Here is a 23,599-nt window from a genome sequence, read left to right as displayed (position 1 = left end):
TTGTGACTGGGTTACCTCACTCAGGATGGTTTCTTCTAGTTCCATCCATTTGCCTGCGAATTTCAAGATTCCATTGCATTTTTCTGCTGAGTAGTACTCCATTGTATAAATGTACCACATTTTCTCAATCCATTCTTCAGTTGAGGGGCATCTAGGTTGCTTCCAGGTTCTGGCTATTACAAACAATGCTGCTATGAACATGGTTGAACATATGTCCTTGTTGTATGAACATGCAGTATTTGGGTATATACCCAAGAGAGGAATGGCTGGATCTTGAGGTAGATTGATTCCCATTTTTCTGAGCAACCGCCATACTGATTTCCAAAGTGGTCTTACAAGTTCACACTCCCACCAGCAATGGAGGAGTGTTCCTTCTTCTCCGCATCCTCTCCAGCATAGGTTGTCATTGGTATTTTTTATTTTAGCCATTCTGATAGGTATGAGGTGGTATCTCAGAGTTGTTTTGAGTTGCATTTCTCTGATGGCCAAGGATTTTGAGCACTTTCTTAAGTGTCTTTCAGCCATTTCAGATTCCTCTGTTGAAAAATCTCTGTTTAGTTCTGCACCCCACTTTTTAATTTCATTGTATGGTGTTTTGGTGGCTAGCTTCTTGAGCTCCTTGTATATTTTGGAAATCAGTCCTCTGTCAGATGTGGGGCTGGTGAAGATCTTTTCCCATTCTGTGGGTGGTCGTTTTGTCTTACTGACTGTGTCCTTTGCCTTACAGAAGCTTCTCAGTTTCAGGAGGTCCCATTTATTGATTGCAGACCTCAGTGTCTGTGCTTCTGGCATGATGTTCAGGAATCGTTCTCCTGTGCCAATTTGTTCAAGGGTTATTCCCACTTTCTCTTCTAGAAGATTCAGTGTGGCTGGATTTATGGAGAGATCTTTGATCCATTTGCACTTAAGTTTCGTGCATGGTGACAGGTATGGATCAATCTGCAATTTTCTGCATGTCCGAATCCAATTGTGCCAGCACCATTTGTTGAAGATGCTATCTTTTTTCCATTGTATAGATTTAGCACCTTTGTCAAAAATAAGGTGTTCATAGGTGCGTGTTAATATCTGGGTCTTCAATTCGATTCCATTGGTCTATCTGTCTATTCTTGTGCCAATACCAAGCTGTTTTCAGAACTATAGCTGTATAGTAGAGCTTGAAGTCAGGGATGGTGATGCCTCCAGAAGATCTTTTATTGTAAAGAGTTGTTTTGGCTATTCTGGGTTTTTTATTTTTCCATATAAAGTTGAGTATTGTTCTTTCAATGTCTATGAAAAACTGTGTTGGGATTTTGATGGGGATTGCGTTGAATCTGTAGATTGCTTTTGGCAGGATTGCCATTTTTACTATGTTAATTCTGCCTATCCAAGAGCATGGGAGATCTTTCCACTTTCTGGTATCTTCTTTAATTTCTTTCTTTAAAGTCTCAAAGTTCTTATTGTACAGGTCTTTCACTTTTTTGGTTAGTGTTACCCCCAGATATTTTATGTTGCTTGTGGATATTGTGAAAGGTGATGTTTCCATGATTTCTTTCTCATTGAGTTTATCATCTGTATACAGTAGGGCTACAGATTTTTTTGAGTTAATTTTGTATCCTGCTACCTTGCTGAAGGTGTTTATCAGCTTCAGTTGATTTCCAGGAGTTCCCTGGTAGAGTTTTTCGGGTCACTTATGTAGACTATCATGTCATCTGCAAATAGTGAAAGTTTGACTTTGTCCTTTCCAATTTGTATCCCTTTGAACCCCTGTTCTTGTCTTATTGCTCTAGCTAGAACTTCAAGTACAATATTGAAGAGGTATGGAGAGTGGACATCCTTGTCTTGTTCCTGATTTTAGAGGAAACACTTCGAGTTTCTCTCCATTTAGTTTGATGTTGGCTATTGGTTTGGTGTATATCGCGTTTATCATGTTTAGATATGTTCCTGTTATTCCTGTTCTCTCCAAGATCTTTATCATGAAGGGATGTTGGATTTTGTCAAAGGCTTTTTCAGCATCTAGTGAGATGATCATGTGGTTTTTCTTTTTCAGTTTGTTTATATGGTGGATTACATTGATGGTTTTTCGTATGTTGAACCATCCTTGCATCCCTGGGATGAAGCCTACTTGATCGTGGTGGATGATTTTTCTGATATGTTCTTGGATTCGATTAGCCAATATTTTATTGAGTATTTTAGCATCGATGTTCATGAGGGATATCGGTCTGTAGTTCTCTTTCTTAGTCTTATCTTTGTGTGGCTTGGGTATCAAAGTGATTGTAGCCTCGTAGAAAGAGTTTGGCAATATCCCATCTGCTTCTATTGTGCGGAACAGTTTGAGGAGTACTGGTATCAGCTCTTGTTTGAATTTCTGGTAGAATTCTGCAGTGAAGCCATCTGGTCCTGGGCTTTTTTTGGTTGGGAGGCTTTTGATGACTGCTTCTATTTCATTAGGGGTTATGGGTCGATTTAAACTGTTTATCTGATCTTGATTTAATTTTGGTAAGTGATATTTATCCAGGAAACTGTCCATTTCCATTAGATTTTCGAATTTTGTGGAGTACAGATTTTCAAAGTATGACCTAAAGATTCTCTGGATTTCCACAGTGTCCGTTGTTATATCCCCCTTTTCATTTCTGATTTTATTAATTAGCGTGCTCTCTCTCTGCCTTTTGGTTAGTTTGGCTAGAGGTTTGTCTATCTTGTTGATCTTCTCAAAGAACCAACTCTTTGTTTCATTGATTCTTTGTAATGTTTTTCTAGTTTCTACTTTATTGATTTCAGCTCTCAGGTTGATTATTTCCTGGCGTCTACCCCTCCTTGGTGAGTTTGCTTCTTTTTGCTCTAGTGCTTTCAGTTGTTCTGTCAGTTCTCTAATTATTTCTGGGGTTTCGAGACAGGGTTTCTCTGTATTGCTTTGGAGCCTGTCCTGGATCTTGCTCTGTAGAGCAGGCTGGCTTCGAACTCACAGAGATCCGCCTGCCTCTGCTTCCTGAGTGCTGGGATTAAAGGCATGAGCCGCCAATGCCCGACTGAATATAAAACATTAAGATAAGACAAATTGAAAGCAATAAAATCCCTATGGTAAATTCAGATTTTTGACAACCTTGAAATAGCTTCAACTTTTAAAATTGACTCCTGTTAGGCATATTTGGATTTGAGTTAACATTTTTTAATGAAATCGTACAAAAGGCAATCAGTGTCCAATGGCACAATATTCATGCTACTTCATACCTCAATAGAGCCTCTCCCTTTTCTTAGAGCCCCCTTTTTAATGTAATGCTTTTGAATGTAATTCTTTGTAATTTCACACAATGTATTTTGATCATACTCAACCTCTGCTCCTCCGCCTTCTCTGATACACAGGCTCCTCCCTATAGTCATCCACTTCCTGTTCTACTTTTGGAAAACACTGTCTTACAACAGATGTCCTGGCCCTTGGCTCTTACAGCAACACCCTGCTGTTCCCTCTTCTGCAAGGTCCTCTGAGCTTAGGTTTAAGGATTGTGTTCTGTGGTATGGGGGGGATGGAGAACAGTCAGTTATTTTTTGTGTTTTGTCCAGTTGTGGCTTTCTGTAATGCTCTCTGTCTACTGCAAAATGAAGTTTCTTTGCTGAGGGGCAAGAGCCACACTTATCTGTGGGTATAAGGATAAGTGTTTAGGACTCAGCTAGAAAACAGGAAAGGTGACTTTCCATTTCTTTTCCCAAAATAAAATGTGTCATAACACCAAGGTAATAAATCCTCCTGTAGGTTCCTTTGTTTCACAAGGCATGGGTTGTTAGCCAAGTTTACAGTATCTGATGTGAATTCTTTACTATTGAGTGAGCCTTAAGTTTTAAGTCTTTTTTTTTTTTTTTTTTTTTTTTTTTGGTTTTTTGTTTTTTGCGGTTTCTCTTTGTAGTAGCTTTGGACCCTGTCTTAGAACTAGCTCTTGTAGACCAGCCTGGTCTCGAACTCACAGATATCTGCCTGCCTCCTAAGTGCTGGGATTAGAGGCATGCGCCACCACCACTTGGCTGAGCCTTAAGTCTTATTATGTGGCTGTTGATTGCCTCCATGATATAAGTACCACTACTGGACCTTTTGGAATATCTTGCAATGATGAGCATTGTGGTTTGTAGTTGATACAGCTACATAAGATGATCAATTGCTTTCTTGACAGCTTTCATAGCTCCTTCTAATATTACAAGAACTTTATACTCCTCAGGGTGGAGGCTTTCAGGTTAGATTCGTATCTGTTCCTCTAAGCTCTGTGTCCACCATGTGTGGTATCTTTAGCAACAGAGTCTTACTTTCCTTTTCTGGAAAACAACCAAGAGCAATGGCAATAATCTATATCATTTGGGGTATCTCTTGGACTCCCTTAACAACAAGAATAGATGGATATTTAAGTTATCCTTTAGTATAATTAGCAAGGCATGTTTTCAAAATTAAGCAATGCTTAATTTTTAAAATTTTATGTGTATGAGGCTTTTGCTACGTACAGGCATGTACTACATGCATGCAATGTGCACTGAGGTCAGAGAGGGCCTCAGATCCCTTTGAAACTGGACTTCCAGCCAGTTATGAGTGGTCATGTAGATTCTGGGAATAGAACCTGGGTCCTCTGGAAGAGCAGCTAGTACTCTTTTTTAAATTGTTATTTTATTTAATTAACACTTTTGTCTTTTATTTGACATACTGACTACAGTTTCCCCTCCCTCCTCCTCTCCGGTTCCCTCCCCCAGGCTGCATCTACTTCCTCGCCACCCACTCCTCCTCTGTCTCCATTTAGAAAGGGGCAGGCCTCCCATAGGCTTGAACAAAGCATGGCACATCAAGCTGCTAGCACTCTTAACCACTGAGCCTTCTCTTCACTCCCCCCAAAAGCAAGATTTTGCCAATAAAAAGTAAGTGAGAAAAATTACAAAGTGACTTCAACATTTTCCTTCCTGGTTATAAAATAAGAAATGTTCTTTGGTTATACCTACAAAACTTGTGGATCTTCCTTTCTGCATGTCTGACCTCTTGTTTCTCTCTCCGTTATTAATAATGTTTAGTACGTGGAGTGGCAATTTTTAAAAGAATATTTAAAGCAGCAATACATATAGAAGGCTAATGTTTTCTATAATGTGACTTTTTATTGTCTTTCCCAAACTAAAATCTGGCACAATACCAAGGTAATAAGATAGATCTAGTTATTATCCATAAGGTACAACTATAATAACTCAGATATTAAAGATCAATATTTTCTGATATTAAAACAGGCCGCTGCTTATGAGATTAGAGCTGTAAAATCAAGTTTGCCAACAGAAAACTGAAATTGAAAGAAAACAAGTCAGGTCAAATATAGCAAACATCAAATAAAACATGTTACAAACTACAAATAGCTGTAGACACAAGAGGAATAGTTAATCTAGTGTACAAAGAAGGTTCTGTGGGGCTGGAGATCCCTCTCTGGTTATGAGCACTGGTCTTGCGTAGGACACAGGTTCAGTTCTCAGCCTGTATGTCAGTCAGGGGATCCAATACTCTCCTCTTGACTCTGTGGCGCCTATGCACTCAGGATGCACATAAAAATAAATGAATAAATATTTTTAAATGAAAGTTACTGATTGTTTAAAATGAATGTTCCCTTCCTCTTTACATCTTTAGGCTATCCTGTGATCTATATTATTTTATCTTTAGGTATAGTATGTCTAGTGGACGTCATATAATAATACAGTATCAAATGCACAAGGTGAATGACCAGGGATTTCTCCCTTAATGGCTTTACCATCTATCTCCCCCTCTCTCTCGAGGTTCTGCCTTCCTGCCAACTCAGTCTCATCTCTATCAGCTCTTATGAATCAGCCTTCCCAGCAACATGGACCATGACACTGTCTTTGGCCTTCCCATGTAAAAATACGATGTTTGGCCAAAACCAGAAACAGTGGACGGAAGTTCCCAGAACAAAGGCTGCGCCAGTGGTGTTGAGGGTTCTACAGAGTTGACTGACAACAACTGTTCTAATTGTAAGCAATGCAAAGTTACATGTCCAGAGTGTGATTATCTTGAGTTATCTCTAATCAATCTCCTTAACAGCCATTTATCGTCTACCGCCGTGTTCGACCTAATCCTTGTAACTATCAGCTGACATCCCTTTTGGAATGTAGAAACAAACCCCTGGCTTCTACCAACCCAAAGGCAGAGACTGCCATCAGATAGCACCTGAGTCTTATAGCCAAGACTGTGCAACGTTGCTGAAGTCTACTGCCTGGTGTTCCCACCAATGCATTTTAGAAATACCTTGGTTTATGAATGTCTTTATTCTTTCACCTTAAAAACTTCATGAAATTGTTACCATTTTGAGTGACCCGAATCTGTTTCCAGGTCACTTGTATTTGAACCCAGAATAAACTGTCTTTTTCTCTTTGAGGTGAAAGCTGTGTTTTTGCTCCAATAGACTGTATCCAAGTTCCCTCCCATTTTAATATGGTGGAAGCTCTGAGTTCAAGTGCAGCTTGGTCTACAAAGAGAATTCCAGGTCAGCCAGGGCTACACAGTGAGTCCCTGTCTCAGGAAAATAACAGATTAAAACGGTTTGGGCTGCCAAATTCTGGCTTCACATATGACTATGCAGAATTTCCCATGTGCCTTCGGTTTTTACCCTCCACAATAAAGGGTAGCATGAAACCGCTGAGTTCTTGTTTTGTTTTGTTTTTGTGGTTAGTAAACAAACTTGGTGCAAAGAATTTCTTCTGAGTTGACAAAGCAATGCTCAGAATATAAGGTTAGAAGTCAACTGCTAGGAAGTAAAAAAAAAAAAAAAATGCCATTTCGCTCTGTGCCACACAGGCCCTCCATTTTCATTACCGTTTACTCCAGGTTCTACAAAAGTCACAGTTCTCTGTTCTGTGTACCAATGCTTTGGGTTCCATTTAGCAATCAATGCCTTGTATGTCAGGTTTCAGACTGGTCTCCCAGATCCCTGACAAACAAAGTAGGCCAGTCCTGGCTAATGCAACCATCTTAGTTAGATCACTGGTGATTACCTATGTCCGAAACACCTGGACAGGCTCCAAGTCCTCACAGAAGTGAGCCTCAGACATGAATCATGACTTAATTCCTCATGACAGTGTCAGAAGAGCTGCACGTGTTCATACTGGGAAAGAAAGCAGACGTGTGACTTCCCTCTTGCTGCTTGTTGGAGGAAGTGAAATTGCTTTTCAGCCCCACAGATGCATACCTCCTGTAGAAGAATTGCTTCTCTCTGCTAGAGGTCAGAGTTCAGTGGTTAGTCTCAGCCCTTCACTCCCTCAGGGAAGCCATTTGGAGAGAACATGTTTACGTGCGTATTTCAGTACAAGAAAAAGCAAAGAAAATTGTTGGTAGGAGTGAAACAGGAAAAATAGAAGTGAGATACGGTAGTCAAATCTTTACCTGCCCATTCTGAGCCCCACTTTCCAGCCCTGGCATATAAATGAAGGTTGTGCCCTAAATTCTCATCATTTTCACTTCTCCTTTCATTGTTTCATTGTTCCAGCTGCAAAGAGAACCTCCTTGAGCAAAGGAATCATAAAATCCATGTGTTCAACCACCCGGCACATGAAAGCGCCAAAAGTAATTTGATATTTTAAAAAGAAGGGGGGGCACCAATTGCTTGTCCCAGTACCAAAAAGTCAGCCCTGAAAACATAAATACAAGGAACATTATACAGACTGAGAAGGTTATATTTATGTACATACTTATGTACATATTTACATGCTTATAATCATGTAATAACAACTAGTGAAAAAAGAGGCCACGAATTTGAAGAAGAATAGGAAGAGGTATATGGGATGGTTTGGAGGAAGGAAGGGGAAATGGAGAAATATAATTGTAATCTCAAAACCAAAAATTTAAAAATATATATCTGTTATATTGTGAATTGTTTTACTTAGTACAAAATGACACCCATTGTTACTTGGTACTTAGTAAATATTCAGTACAAAACAAAACAAACAAAAATCTCAAATAAGTAAGACATTCTCTTGTTGAAAAAGCAAGAAAACCAAAGAATCTCTAGAAAATTAGGAGTAAAAAAAATGCTTCAAAAACTCTATTGATCAGATATAATTGCTATAAATGGATTGGTGTTGAAGCCTTTAATTTTATATATTTAAACATATCTGGAGTCATGCTGAGGGCCTATTACCACTTTTCTACATCAAGATAACATATGGGTTTCTCATTAAATCAAAATTGTTTGAAAAAATTGTATTATCTGTAGAATATTTTGTCCATATGATTTCTTCAGTTTTTCTGTAACATTAAGAGTGGAAAACTGTTCTAAAAGCAAAAAGAATACAAAGTGATCGAATGTTTAGTAATTTAGAAAGACTTGAATGTAGAGCTGTCTGTGTTTACTTTGCCCTCTCACTTCAAGACATCAAGGTCTCAACAGTGTGTGTGTGTGTGTGTGTGTGTGTGTGTGTGTGTGTGTGTGATAGGAAGGTGTGTGTGTCGATGAGCTCACCCATGCAAGACTTGTGAAAGCTAGAGGTTGACATCAGGATCTTTCATGAATTCCTTCCCCACTTTAAGTTTTTGAGTCAGGGTCTCTTGCTGAACTTGAAGCTTAGCTAGATTCACTAGCTAGCAGGCTCCTGGGATTCTCCAGCAGGAGGATACAGGCACACACTGTTGTGCCCACATTTTAGGTGGGTCATGAGGATCCAAACTCAGGTCCTCATACCACACTGCACCCACAGAAACACATCCCCAGCTGTTAACAGGATCTAGAAAAGAGAGAACAAGTAGAAACTGCTTTCTTCAAATGAGTGTCTGTGAAACAGGTTTTTATTTTTTTTTCAGAAGAAGAAGAAGAAGAAGAAGAAGAAGAAGAAGAAGAAGAAGAAGAAGAAGAAGAAGAAGAAGAAGAAGAAGAAGAGGAGTACAAATACTGAGTTATTGCAAGTACTACTGCAGGGCATTCAACTCTCAGGTTTTTTTTTTTTTAACTCTGGGCTGTCTCCTGAGGTATGAATATATAACCCCTGATTATTTGTAAACTCCCACTTAGGATAGTTTGGACATGATTTGCAAATCCATACGTCTTTGGAGGCTGGTGTGAATTTGATTCCCCAAACACCTTGGCATGAACAGACCCATAGTGAGATCTTTCTGGATTTACAGTACACCATTGGAGGCTGAAAAGTGATTAGAGAGATGCAGTCTGTGAAGGACAGCCTTGCTCTGTCTAAAAATGCTCTGCTGTCTCATTGACAGCCTGAGATAATTCAGTTCCTTGGGATCTTCACAGCCAGTGCACAGGTGACAGCACCAACCTATGGCTAAATGGGATTCTTTTTAAAATTTTTAAGCTTTGCATCTTGCTCACATAATGATTCGGGGCCTCTTGAGGGAGTCTTGTGCAGCTTTTGAATCTGTGACTGAGTCCCTGGCTGCCAGCAAAATGTACTGAGACCACTTCAGTTGTTCCAACCAATCATGTAATTCATTTGAGCTTTCCTTAGTCCTGATACTTGATCAATGGGGGAAGAATACATCTCTCTAAATTATAAATCTAAAGGAGCTAGAAGAAAACTCGTAAGATTATGTTTTTTCTGGCAATACAAGAAATGAATGTTAGTGCTTTTAACCTGAGTAATAAAGAACAGCTTTTCTGATTATAAACACTCAATAATGGGCTGGAAAAGTTAAAGGCATGGTTAGTTACAGCTTAATTTAAAACTGCATACATGCAAAAGACCAGACAAACGTATACATATGCTCCTGAGCCATGATATTCTTTGAGTAAAACAAAATTTACAGTGTGGCTTTTGTCTTCTCTGCAATATTTCTATCTGAAAGGAGAGAGGCAGTCCTGTGTGGGAGCCCTCACCCTCACACTGAACGCTCAGGACAATTCAGGCTGGGATTTCCCAGCATATGGCAAATGGAATGCTTTTCTAGACCGCTGATAACTCCATATCCAAAGCAGGACTGTGAGAACTTGTAACAAGACCTCACAAAACAAAAGTATCTGAGGTTCTTTATTCTTCCCTCCTCAGAGGACAGCCTTCAACTTCAGTGTGCCAATGAGATACCTAAGATTTGTCCTTGACACAGCAGCCTGTCTAGTGAAGGCGGGGTTTGTAAATCAGGGCAAAGTTGCAACTAACGACTGCATTTCCTTTCCAGTAAAATGAAACTAGTAATGTGATTCTACAAGAGAATACTGAGGAAGTTTTAAAACCAGTCAAGCAGAGTGAACAAAAAGCCAGACCAGTGCCTTCTGATAGATAAGAGGTAAGATGTTGGATCCATGCTTTTACTGGGTATCCGCCACTTTGGCAAAAAAAGGCAGGGTGGAGGACATGGGGAATAAATGCTAAAGAGTGTGTGTTTGGATATCCAGTGTAGAAGAATTTTTACAAGGCCCTAACGGTCTCTAATATTCCAATCAGCTTTCATTTCTCTATTTTGTAATTAGAGCAGCATAAAGAGGAACTGATGGTTTTTAGGACAACTGTAGAAATTTCTATTTCAGCACCTGCTTTCTTTCCTGTCTTTCTGCTTGCCCCAGTCGTGTTGGTGAATGCTTGGGGCTGGAACATGGCAGGAACTGTCTGCACCATGAAAGGTTTCATGGCCCTGGCCATCATCTGGACCATGGCAGCACATGCTGAAACAGACAAGCCTCTCAGAGAGCCAGCTAAGACTGGATTCCAAACATGCAAGGATGCCTTAAAACTACCTGTCTTGGAGGTCCTACCTGGAGGTGGCTGGGATAATCTGAGGAATGTAGACATGGGACGCGTGATGGACTTGACATACACCAACTGTAAGACGACAGAGGATGGACAGTACATCATCCCTGATGAAGTCTTTACCATTCCTCAGAAAGAGAGCAATCTGGACATGAACTCAGAAATCCTGGATTCCTGGGTGAATTACCAGAGCACCACCTCATTTTCCATCAACACAGAACTCTCCCTTTTCTCCAAAGTCAATGGCAAGTTCTCTACTGAGTTCCAAAGGATGAAGACCCTTCAAGTAAAGGACCAAGCTGTAACCACCAGGGTTCAGGTAAGAAACCTGGTCTACACAGTCAAAAACAGCCCAACTTCAGAACTGAGCTTGGGGTTTACGAAGGCACTTATGGACATCTGTGACCAGCTAGAGAAAAATCAGACGAAGATGGCCACCTACCTGGCAGAACTGTTGGTCCTTAACTATGGCACACACGTAGTCACTAGTGTGGATGCTGGGGCTGCACTGGTTCAGGAGGACCACATAAGGTCCTCCTTCCTCCTGGACAATCAGAACAGCCAGAACACAGTAACTGCCTCTGCTGGGATTGCCTTCTTAAACATCGTGAACTTCAAACTTGAGGCGGACTACACTTCCCAGAATGCTTTGACCAAGAGCTATCTTTCTAACAGAACCAACTCAAGGGTGCAGAGCATGGGTGGGGTTCCATTCTACCCAGGCATCACCTTAGAAACCTGGCAGAAAGGCATCAGTAACCACCTGGTGGCAATAGACCGTGAAGGCTTGCCTCTGCATTTCTTCATCAAGCCTGACAAACTGCCTGGCTTGCCAGGTCCCTTGGTGAAGAAGTTGTCGAAGACAGTGGAAACTGCAGTGAGACACTATTACACTTTTAACACTCACCCTGGCTGCACAAATGTTGATTCCCCCAATTTCAATTTTCAAGCCAATATGGATGATGGCTCCTGTGATGAGAAAGTAACCAACTTCACCTTTGGTGGAGTTTACCAGGAATGCACTGAACTGTCGGGAGATGTTCTTTGCCAAAACCTGGAGCAGAAGAATCTGCTCACTGGTGATTTCTCCTGTCCCTCTGGCTACACCCCTGTCCATTTGCTGTCTCAGAACCATGAGGAGGGTTACAGTCGCCTGGAATGCAAAAAGAAATGCACCCTCAAAATCTTCTGCAAGACAGTGTGTGAAGATGTCTTCCGAGTGGCCAGGGCTGAATTTAGGGCTTACTGGTGTGCAGCCACTGGCCAAGTACCTGAAAACTCAGGACTTCTCTTTGGGGGAGTCTTCACTGACAAGAGCATCAACCCCATGACAAATGCACAGTCATGCCCAGCCGGCTACCTTCCACTGAGCCTGTTTGAGAACCTCAAGGTATGTGTTTCTCTGGATTATGAGTTGGGGTACAGGTTTTCAGTCCCCTTTGGTGGATTCTTTAGCTGTATAATGGGGAACCCCCTGGTTGATTCTAATACATCCAAAGATATAGGAGCACCATCTCTGAAAAAGTGTCCTGGGGGCTTCAGCCAACACCTAGCCGTTATCAGTGATGGATGCCAAGTGTCCTACTGTGTCAAGGCTGGAATCTTTACAGGAGGGTCTCTGCTTCCTGTAAGGCTCCCACCTTATACCAAACCACCCCTCGTGAGCCAAGCTGCCACCAACACCGTTATAGTGACCAGTAGTGAGACTGCCAGATCCTGGATTAAAGACCCCCAGACCAACCAGTGGAAGCTAGGAGAGCCACTGGAGCTGCGGAGAGCCATGACAGTCATCCATGGGGACAGCAGTGGTATGTCAGGGGGAGAAGCTGCTGGAATCACTTTGGCAGTCATCATGGCACTAGGGGTTGTCATTGCCTTGGCCATCTACAGTATCCGGAAGTACAAGAAGAAGGAATACCAGGCAATTGACGAGCGAGAGAGTTTGGTTGCAAGTTTAGCAACAGATGCATCATCAGTCTCTAAAGAAGAACACGATCCAAGTCCAGCTTAATTGTCTCCAAGGGAAACAGTCTCTGTCATATCCAGCTTCAAGCACACTTTTCACTCAGTTTTCTCTTCCGCATTCCAAAATACTGAAGTGACAGCTGCAACAGAAAGCAGGTATCACAGCTGTGGGACTTCTTGTCTGCACCAGGAAATTAAAGGAGGTTTAGGGGAGGGGGTGATCCATTCAGAAAAAGCTGGACTGGGACCAAGGCATGAAGGGGGTGCATATCCATTCTCAGAACTGTCTTTACCTGAATGCATGTGTACGAAAAGGAATGTGGAGACTGCATTTGGAGATTAGCAATTTAGTCTGAAGTCAAAAGGCTTTCCAGTTTGTGAACGGAAGGGTTTCATGCTCTAAGTACCTCATTACTTCTATTTTGTTCGTAAAGAAGCTCTCTGGGTTTCACAACCAAGAAGCAGACATGACCCTGAAATGCCACAGGAGGTCTACACAGCCACTACCCTTTAGCCTTAAGGACTCTGTGTTAATTTACAGATTTTCCTCTCCCAGAGTCATCTCACAGGCATGCTAGGGGCTTACACAAATTCCATTTTCTCCAACTGCCCCACAATTAGGATTTAGTCTATATCAGTCTTGGGCTTCTGAACAGTGTTAACAAGTCCTCAGAAAATATTTTAACTTACAGTTTTCTGTTAGGGGATGAGTGATGAAGAAACTGTAATGAAATGAGTAACAAACTAAGGATAAAGCCTGGGGTTCTGGAGACGATGCTACTATTCTAGAATTGAATTCTTAGATCTGTCAACTAATAGCCATTATAAACGAGGAACTAAGTGGAGCTGTACTTTGGATAGATCAAGCATTATGGTTCCATGTTCATATTTCAAATGTATAACCCCTTCCCCTCTCTCTCCTCTTCATCCTTCCTCTGTAGCCTTCATTTTTCTCTCTCCTTCACCCTTCCTTTCTCTTTCTCCTTCCCGTCTGCTCATCACAGGTATGGGTACAAACACATAAACATCCCCTAAATTCCAACAAGAAGCTTTTATTTTCCTAGTGGTGAAAAAAATGCAAATGCCAAGATAAGCCCCCATTTAAGTATTACTTATTCCCTGAAACTAAAACTATACAGAAAGCATCACCTTCTGTCCCTTTAGGCTTTGCTGGTTTTCACTGCTAGAAGCAGGGCTGATGTGACAAAAGTTATGTCATTAAGTTAACTGGAAAAGGCATCCAGAACCCCCTGTGACATTTATTTCAACTACAGGATGGCTTCCATGGGGCATCTCTGTCAGGATACATGATTGACACCTGGCAGTAGTTGGGGTTTTGCTCATTTTTAAGATCGAATTTAATTCTCTACAACATAGAAATTCCCCCACAGCTGCTTTAGAAATTATGAGTCCATTCACCACAGCACACCATCAGTGGGCTATTGTCTGTGGAAGATAATGTGTTCTCTCCTTAATGTTGACAAACAAGGGCCTGTGCACACAGTAGGCTCTTCTGAAGAGCTCCAAGCATCTCAGCCCCTGGGGATGTGGGAAGAATTACTCATCCATTTCCAGCTGAGATACAGGTAGGAGTGAACAGCTGAGTTTGAACTACTACTGCCCTACTGCCCAGACAAGGGGTTGGTCCCATAGCCTCCTTCACCAAACCTGCCCTTTTCAGTATTAAAGTGTGCCCTGTGGGTTCTGAGTGAATTCTGTAATGTTTCAGTCAAGCTAACAACTTTCTTTTTCTTTTATGTATCCAACAGCCACTTTTATTTTATGCATGAATAAATATACTATCACAGTATCTTTGTGGAAAGTTAGCCAGTTTTTCAAACTTTCTTTTTGTCTATTCTGTGTCTTTTACATCATGGTATCCTGATCCCATTGATTTCCCCATCCCTTTGCATCTGCCCTCAGCCACTGCACCCCCATCCAAAATAAAACAAGATTTTAGAGGAAAAAAAGGAAAAAATAAAAAAATCTTGTCATGAAAGCTGCAGTGTGACACGGTGAGTAAGGCAGTAAATGCCTTTGTCTGTGTATCTTTACTTGTAAGTGTTCATTGGAGAGAGTTATTGTCTGGTTCTTGGCCCACCCTATCTATGATCTGCTAGAGCATGTAAAGGGACCTTACCCACAGACCCAAAGTAGCAGGATCTCAACACACGGCCTCTGGTTTCTACTACTCAAAACAGCTTTTCCTGTGTAAATTCTCTATAAGATTTCCTGAGTCTGCAAGGCAAGGCACAGGAGGCTCCTAGATCTTAGTGCACAAACTTCCTATTGAAAATTTAAAAATGTGTTCCATAAACACGCAGTTCTACTAACAAAAAGGTGTGTAAATATACATTAAAATGTGTACTCAGCAACACTCTGTGTGGGTATTCATCTGCAGTTCAGTGAAGCACTTGCTATTTAATCATGAGAATCTGAGTATTTATCCCCAACATCCATGTAAAAGATGTATGGTAGCATGAACCTATGACACCAGCACTGACAGGTAGGGACACATGGAACTTGGGGCTCACTGGTCAGCCAGCCTATCCTAGCCAAAATGGTAATTTTCAGGTTCATTGAGCTAACCTTGCTTCAAAAGATAAGGCAGAAGGTAGTAGAGGAAGATACCTGATGTCAACCTTTGACCTCAGTATGTGTGTACAAAGATCAGCACACCTTCACACACACACACACACACACACACACACACACACACACACACACACACACATCTTCTCACACGCATGCATTCCCTTACACACAATGCATCCCTCACACACACTCATGCATTCCCTTACACACAAGAAGCCAATGTCCATGCTTTTCAGGATAGCTTTTCCCAGCCAAAGTTCACATCCTTATTTCCTTTGCCATGTGTGGCTGTCTCTTTGAGGGGAACCCAGAGTCAAGATAGGTCAAATGTGTGGGTAGGGCAGAAGAGATGTGGAAAGTTTTAGAAAATAAAGGGGTTTTCCCTGTCTCTAGCTAGTTGGATTGAGGTTGCCCACACATAGAGGAAGTAACCCACGTGCTTCTGAGACAGGTGCCAAAGCACTTCTACAAAAGCAGGCCCTTAGGAGTAACAACAATTTGTGCTTGTTCATTTGCAGTTTATTGTTCTGCACATACACCTCATGAGCACCAGGGGGCGATGTCCTCTCATAGAACAACACCAAGAACTTGAAATCACAGCAGTTACAAACAGAACACCTGACATCTGGACATTCACCAGCCCTCTCCCAGAAACCCTCAGTGATATAAGTGACCACCAACAAGCAAAGGGGGCAGTGGTTGTTTCTTGAGCCATGCCAGCCTTCTCCCAAACCTCTCATGCACGCAACAGTGCAGTGCCAGGGCAAGTACCTTTGACCAAGTTTAAAACCACAGAGAAGTCAGAATCTTACAAAAATGAGAGGGGAATGGAAACACAAAGGCACAGACAGCCACAGGTATAGCACAGAACTTCAAGGGATCAGCATCTCACAAGGTGTGTCTCCAATTCCATTGTCATCCCTGGAGTCTCAGGGGGGGAGAACATAGCTGCTGGTGCTGAGACTGTGAAAGGAAAAGCATGGGAACCCTGCTTGGCCCAGCACAGCACATTGGGGCTTCTCTTGGGGGAAACACCCTGGGTCAAAGTAGCTGGTAGCCTGGGCCCAATCTCATTGAAATCATTCTGTGTCTTTTTGTGTTGGCACAAGAGGAAGAGCAAGGCACTAGCCATTGCTTTGACTGACAGTAGTATATGCTGTTGAGAATTCCAAGATTTCTTCAGCCCAGAAAGTTGAAAGAGTGAAAGATGAGGGTGAGGTAGCCCCTCTGAGCATCTTCAGAGAAGAGGGAAACGAGGCATAGATATCTCAAAGTCCTCTGTGGAAATTCCTGAAGGCATGAAGACTAACTCTCACAGTATTGTTTTGTTTTCTTTTGCTTTTTCCAAGAGCAATCATCCCTTAGATGTCCTCTTGGGTCCCGTTTCTTCTGCCTCATGCTACCCCTTTCCTCTGCCTTGTGAGAATGCCCCCCCCCAAAACTGCCCATTTCCACATCTTGGAGCCCATTTTCATTTCTTTGCTTCCCACTGCCTCATTTTCCTACCCATGGACTCCCATGTATCTTCTCATCCCTGTTGCCAAGAGCAGGGCAAGTAGGTAACAAGGACACTGAAGGCAAAAAATGACCGTAAGCCCTCAATGAGGCTCTGATAGTTTCTGAAATGTGATAGCCTGATAAAAGGCATGGGCATGACTTTAAATTCCATGGCATATGCCTTCCATTTAGTTCTGACGCTTCTTTCTCTATTGTGGTAGAAGCCTTCCCCAAGGCTCAAGGTTCTCAGCAGTCTCCTGGTCCGATAGTGAGACAAAATGGCCTCCTACTGATAGAAGGGCTTGGACTAAGATGGCAGAACAGTCTCTTCTACCACAGCTCCCCCTAGTGGGAAGCAATTAAAGTTTCATTAGCCATTTGTAGAGTGAAAGAAAATTCAGCACCAGCATGTTCCAGGGAACTGAGTGGGGAGCACTGGAGTGATTCTGGAGGCTCAAAAAGAGCAGGGTGTTGTAAAAATGTGGACTCCAGTTCTAACTCAAGTACCTTGTGGAAGGTTTTTTATTCCCTCCCCTCTCTCTTTTTTCCTTCAAGCATCAAAACCTTTCAAATCTTACGAATGATATATATACATTCGTAATATATATATACATCATACCCTCAAAACATGAGTTACATTCTAATTAGTATCCAGAAAAACTTTCTCCAAACACAGTTCAAAGAACCCACTTCCACAGGAGAAATTGATTTCCCTTCTTCATTTTTCATTCTCTTACCAAATACCTAAATCCATTCTTTAATGGAGCCAAAGGTGAGAAGATATTGGGGATAGACTGGATCTTGGGACAACACCCAGATGCAGGTTAGAGAAAACTAGAATGCATTTCTAACCCTGAACTAAAGAGGTTTCCACCACCATGCTTTTGGTCATTCTGTACTAGATAGGATGTGGTGAAAGGGGGACCAGTAACATCTCCGGTCTTGAACTCTCAAATCTGAATTGAGCTCTCATATAAACAAGACTGGATGGAGGTTGGTTCTGATATAGTATCAATAAGAAAGAGAAGGGCCAATGTAGCTCTCACATCAACACATCTTCCCAAGTGCAGGTCTGTGCACACCAGGGTCAAAGTTTGTCATGAGATAGGCTGGATCCCCCAACAGAACTGGGATTTGGCATGTGAAAACAGAATTCAAAGACATGATGGGACTTTCCCAACAACCTAGCCCAGTGATGCACACACACTCACACAAACATATGCACATACACAGATGACACAGAGTCCAGTATGGGCTCCAACTCACAGTGACTTCATGAAACTGAGCTGGTCTGAGATGAGTTGGGAAGAAGGCTGTGGGCTCCTCTCCCTGAGGACAGTGCAGATGCTCAGTGGGATGCAGGCTCTGGTTTGATCAGAGAGGGATTGGAAACAGCATCATGGGATGCCGCCCCAGAGGGGAATCCCTGAGTCCTTCCATCCACTTGAAAGAACCAGATGCCTAAGGACAGGTCAATGACAGGAGGAAGGGAGGGCCCAGAGAAGCCAGGGACTATAATGAGAGCTGCACATGCTCTCAGAGGCTTTTGACTCTGACCCTCTGAGCACGAACTGCTTCCTTACTCTATACCAAGGCATCCCATTTCTGATGTCACAGCAGTCTACCCCTCTCTCCCCAGTCTCGCACAGTGAGAGCTCCCTGACTCCAGTAGAGGGGAAAAAAAGCAGAAACTCTGCTCCCAAAGCAGAGTGGAAGCAGCAAGCAGCAAGCAGCCAGCTAAGGCAAGGGATCTCAGATTCACAAGGCCAGGGTATGGAGTGTCTCAACATTGCCCATAACTTAAGTGTGCTGACCATATCCCCTACTTAAGGGAGGGCACAGGTGCAGGTTCTTACCTACCCAGCACTGAAAACTCCATGGGACAAATGGGGTGGGAGGATGGCCCTCATCCCACATCCTGTTTGTGTTGGAAAAAATTGATGAATGACATCACTTTAATCTAGTTCCCTCTGTGACTGAGAGGGTTGAGGGGTGGAGACAGAACCAGAAGGGAAATGAGGGAGTCAGGAGGCATGGCATCAACTTCCACCATGACTCTCTTGACTTCCTGCCCAGTACCCTCCCACCTCAGTCCTTTTCCTGGGCAGTGCTGTCTTCAGAGATACCCTGGGCAGCTAGTTCAGCCAGCACATTATCCAGGTAATTGGCATCCGGGTAACCATGGCCAGTGAGATTGGAGCCAAATTCTGTCTTGTGGTGCACCTCATTCCAGATGACAGTATCAGACTCGCCCGTGGTGCTGGAGGTTCCAATGGCAAAGATGAGACGACGATCCCAGGCCACCAGAAGCAGCTTCAGAACCTGGGGCAACGAAGTTGAGAGACCACAGGCAGTGGTTGAGTACTGGTCTTCAGATGGTGGATTCATCCCGAGGCCCCCAACCCTTTCCTCATCATGATGCTCTAAGCAACTCAGAAGAAGAGAAAGAGATCTAAAATTGGAGCCTGGGTACTATAGCGTGAACCTCAACTCTGTCATTGAATAACTGTGTAACTTCCGACTACTTTAAACATCTTTCTGAGCTTTAATTTGTTTACTTATCAAGCAGCAATGGAATCACCCACCCCAAAGGTTGTATGCATGCGTAGCATAGCATATGCGCGTGTCTGGGTACACACCACTATATGTGTGTGCATTTGGAGGCTATTGGACGAAGCTGCGTGCTTCACTGGAGTGCTCTCTGCCCATTTTCTTTTTTGAGACAGGGTTCTCATTGAACCATCATTAGTAAGTGGCAGAACTGAAAAGTATGAGACAGCTTCAAAGACCTTGTTGTTATTATACCCAACAAGGTTAGGGTCATGGACCTGCGGATATGAAGGCCACTTACTAATAATGGTATTGCTAAGGGAATTGGTGAGAAGAGATGGTTTACATCTATATCGTAAGGTGGAGACTTTTTATGTTAAGCCAAGACAGTGTGCTTTGTAAGGAGGAAAGGGGAAGGTCATTGAAACATCTAAGTATTACTCTAAATTTTAATTACTCTTAAACAAAGGTGCTTGATGCCAGAAATTGTTTTTCCTGACGTGGTGTCAGGACAAAAGATGAAGCAGTCTCCTGTAGGATTAGCAGAGGATTAAGTGGCTTGGAAGGCAATGCAGAGAGGAATAATGAGCTCAGTGTATTTAGTCACTGAAAGCAAGACTTCAAGATGGTGAATGTGCATAGCCTGGGTCCCAAGGATTTGGGGTCTGTTGCTGCATGAAGAGGAAGGTCTAGAAGGAGAGTAGCTCTGTAGTCTTGTGCTTGTTGGAGATAGTCTCTGGTATCCCAGCCTAGCCTCAAACTTAATGGATTCAGTGCTGAGAATACAGGCAAGTGTAAGGTGTTTGGTTAGAAGTGCAGAGGATGGAAGCCAGGATTTCCCACATTCTAGGCAAGTGTTGTACCAATTGAACCACATTCCCATCCCACAACTGTAGTCTTAACAACAGACTTTACAGTGGGGACCTTTACCAGAAGATCTTGGGCTGAGGCACAGAAATTTGTTTCTTGGTGGAGACAAATTCTCTTTCTCATTAATTCTCATTCTCAATTTGAGAGCAGGGCACTAGTGCATCTTTCTTATGTTGCCCTTGTTACAAACTATCCTTTCCTCCCTTGGAAGGACAGCACACACCCACACCACTTGACATTGAAGTCCTATGGAAAGATAGGGTATTATGAGATTACAGGGAGGAAATGGAAGCCCCTTCTCAATGGAGTCTGGTTGAAACTTCCGGCCAGCTGAAAATCAAGAATTCCAGCACAATTTACATTTGGTGTAAAGGTTACACAAATAGAGATGTTTCTTTTATAGAGATATATTTTCAAATAAGAATGTTAAAATAGCAATAAGCCAGACTTAAGGGTGGGATATACAAAACCTTGAGTAAGAATATTTTCCTGGCTACTTTCTGGGAATCTCAAACTGTTAATTTTGTTCATCATGAAGACACTCTGCTTTCCTGTATCCCTGTGGTATAGAGTTTTCCTTAGCAATTGGAATCCTGTCAGATGCCCTGTAGGACCACTCTATGGTTTCCGTTTATGTTTCTTGGAAACTCTCCAGTCTGGCTTCCAAAGCAGGAAGACACATGGGAAGTGTGCAGGTAAATGCTCATGCATCCCCTAAATCCATGTGACCTCCTATCACTGCCTCTAAAGTGGGTATTAGAATATGGAACTTTCTGGGGTTCATTAGGTCATGAAAATGAATGTCAGTAAATGAGATTCTTATAAAAAGGGACTGGGAAGACAATTCTTGTCCTTTCTCCCTGGAGAGGACACAGAGAGAAGAGGCTTTGTCTATGAGCAGGAAGAGAACCCTTGCCAGATTCAGAATCTGCCAGCACCTTGATCTTGGACCTCCTAGACCCCAATACTGTAGAAAGTAAATACCTGCTGTTCATAAGCCACTCTGTCTATGGTCTGTGGCAGTTTGCTGGAACTCAGATAGGCTCACAAATGACTGAACTTAGACACACCATGGCAACATAACCATTAACACTTAAAATGCAGAAAGACAGACATTTGTTGAGTAGGCTTCTCAGATCTAGAAAGGAAGCTGACTAAAAGCCTGCCTCTTGCATTTCCCTAACATGTCCCCTAGACTAATGTTCTTAGTCCTCTTGGCATCAGAATGAAAATCCTGTCATTCCAACTAGAATATTTAGAAGTCTTGATGATGAATTACTAAGAATCCAGAAAACAAATAAAATAATTAGCCACCAATTAAGATACCAGAACACCTAGCTCATGCTTTTGAGTGTGTTCAGAATAGAACAGCCAGGATACCGAGAAGATGATATGGGTTCCAGTTCGGAGTTTCTGTTAAGCTCTTAGGAGTTATCACTAGTGTTTCTCCAGGACCAGCTTTAAACAGCAGGGCTCTAGATAAAGATCCTATAAGAGGTGGATTATTGTCAATAATACCCTGAGGAGAGGGGTAAAGCCATTCCACTCCCAACCTCCTGTAAAAGTATTCTAATCAGGCTGGTAGGATGGCTTAGTGGGCGAAAGCACTAGCTATGCAAGTCTGATGACCTGAGTTCAGATCCCCAAAACCCACGCTGAAAGGTGGATGCAGTGGTGCACATCTGTAATCCTGACACTCCTGTGGGGAGATGGGTGGCAGAGACGGAAGCTTTCAGGCCAGCTAGTTTGGAGTAGGCCATACAGCAGCAAGAAACAAGAGAGGCCCTGCCTCAAAACAAAGGTGAGAAATGACACCTGGAAGTTGACCCAAACTTCCGTATGTACACTGTGGTACATGAGTGCCTGCAATCCCATAGATAACATGTAACACACACACACACACACACACACACACCAAAGCAACATCCTAATGATACTAATTCTTATCTATGGTTGATTCCGATGTGACCTTATTACTGCATATACACAATTTGTGCTTTGCAGAAACAAAATCAATCCCTACCCCTACTACAGAACACCTGCTCTTACCTTTCTCCCTTTCTCACTGTCTGGAAGGTAGCAATGTCGTGGGAAGCCACGGGCGCTGAAGCTTTTCCCGGGATTTGGGTGTTCTGGTCCCTGAAAGCAGAAAGAAAACAAAGGCATCTTGCAAAAACATTTCTGATGAGAAACTAATACAGGCTTAGTGGGACAATAACAAGAGCCACAGAGTTCACACAGAGGACAAGCCAAAAAAAAAAAAAAAAAAAAAAGTCTAAGTTGTTACACATCATGTGACCTGAGTTTGGCCTGCAGCTGCTAGCTCCCAGCTGGAATCTATGGAATTCCCCTCTTTGGTAAGAGTGATTTGGAATACTCACCTTATGGGGTGTTACCAATGCTCAGGGAGGGTACAGCAAATTTTATCATCATCAGTACCAACACTACTTATGCACTGTTTTGTGAATGATGAAAACCACAGCCCACAGAAGCTAACCGGCTTTGCCAGAAATAACCTAATCCCAGGTTTTCTGAGGCATGTGCATTGGACTTTCAAAACAATTACTTAGAATAATAAAGTTCTCCAAGCTACATGCAGTCAGAGTTTTCTGCATGATTCTTGTGGATTTTCTCCTTTGTCTTCATGGGTTTTGCTTCCTTACTCAACAACACAGACGGCAATGTTCAGGACAGAGAGTCTTGTGGCACTTAAGCTATCATCACCCAATATTTTATTACCCAAGCCGTCTCAGGACACTGGGTAGGAAAGACATCCAAGGAGAACTGAGTCAGAACCCAGACGCTATGGTACTGCATATGGTTTGTTCCTCCAAAACTCTTGCTGGAATTTGGCCTCCAATGCAGCCTTGTGGGCAGCTGGGGTGTGGAAGAGGCGATGAGATTGTCAGAAGGGATGAATGTCTCTCTTCAGAGAGTTCTCATCTTGCCCTCAAGGGACCGGGTTAGTTGCTGTGAAAGCATGTTGCTTACAAAGCAAGGCTGCTCTCCTCTTTTTGTCCTCCTCTTCTGAATGCATCTGCTTGTCTATTTGCTGCCATGACCTGAGGTACCAGGAGACCTTGCCCAATGCAATCAGCATTATATTCACAGTCAAGAGCATAGAGCAACGATTTAATACATGCATGTCAGACTCATTTTCTCCACTCTTACACATTACAGAGCCCCTTTCCTAGGGAATGATGGCACTCGCCTCAATTAATGTAATAAAGAAATTCCCCCACAGTCAGGCCTATAAACCAAACTAACACATACAACCCCTCATGGGATTCTCTCTTCCAGGGCGATTCTCAATTGTGTCACATTGACAGAGTTATCACAGGCCCCAACACATTCATTGGCCCCTTTGAGAAGTTTATGAAGTTTGACACAACAGGTTTCCACCCATGAGAATGCTTGTATATCATTTCTGAAC

The 23,599-nt window shown here is 42.5% G+C and overlaps 2 protein-coding genes across 5 annotated transcripts in view; one reads left to right on the top strand and one right to left on the bottom strand.

The window, feature by feature from the left end:
* Dtx4 (deltex E3 ubiquitin ligase 4) overlaps positions 1-23,599 on the bottom strand; it is a 64,219-nt gene that overhangs the window by 13,746 nt on the left and 26,874 nt on the right. For 2 of the 3 annotated variants that reach the window (XM_027406633.2, XM_027406632.2), the window contains exons 8-9: positions 22,216-22,305; positions 15,747-19,068 (exon numbers count right to left, since the gene is read on the bottom strand). In XM_027406633.2, coding sequence (XP_027262434.1) covers positions 18,835-19,068; positions 22,216-22,305 — 324 coding nt within the window. In that variant the 3' untranslated portion in view covers positions 15,747-18,834. Of the gene's footprint in view, positions 1-15,746; positions 19,069-22,215; positions 22,306-23,599 lie in introns of those variants that run through there. The other variant, XR_004769038.1, reaches the window with a different exon arrangement.
* Positions 10,071-14,480, top strand: Mpeg1 (macrophage expressed 1). 2 transcript variants are annotated; one of them, XM_027406630.2, is made up of 2 exons: positions 10,071-10,228; positions 10,506-14,480. In XM_027406630.2, exon 2 carries the CDS (start codon positions 10,535-10,537, stop codon positions 12,698-12,700), a length of 2,166 nt encoding a protein of 721 aa, XP_027262431.1. In that variant the 5' UTR covers positions 10,071-10,228; positions 10,506-10,534; the 3' UTR covers positions 12,701-14,480. The 2 variants fall into 2 exon arrangements, with proteins under 2 accessions (XP_027262431.1, XP_027262432.1); XM_027406631.2 differs by having other exon boundaries at positions 10,072-10,228; positions 10,470-14,480.

The sequence above is a fragment of the Cricetulus griseus genome, chromosome 3 (assembly GCF_003668045.3).
Source record: "Cricetulus griseus strain 17A/GY chromosome 3, alternate assembly CriGri-PICRH-1.0, whole genome shotgun sequence".
Lineage (NCBI taxonomy): Eukaryota > Metazoa > Chordata > Mammalia > Rodentia > Cricetidae > Cricetulus > Cricetulus griseus.
Note: the sequence above shows the minus strand (reverse complement) of the source record. Positions and strands in the feature narration are given on the sequence as shown.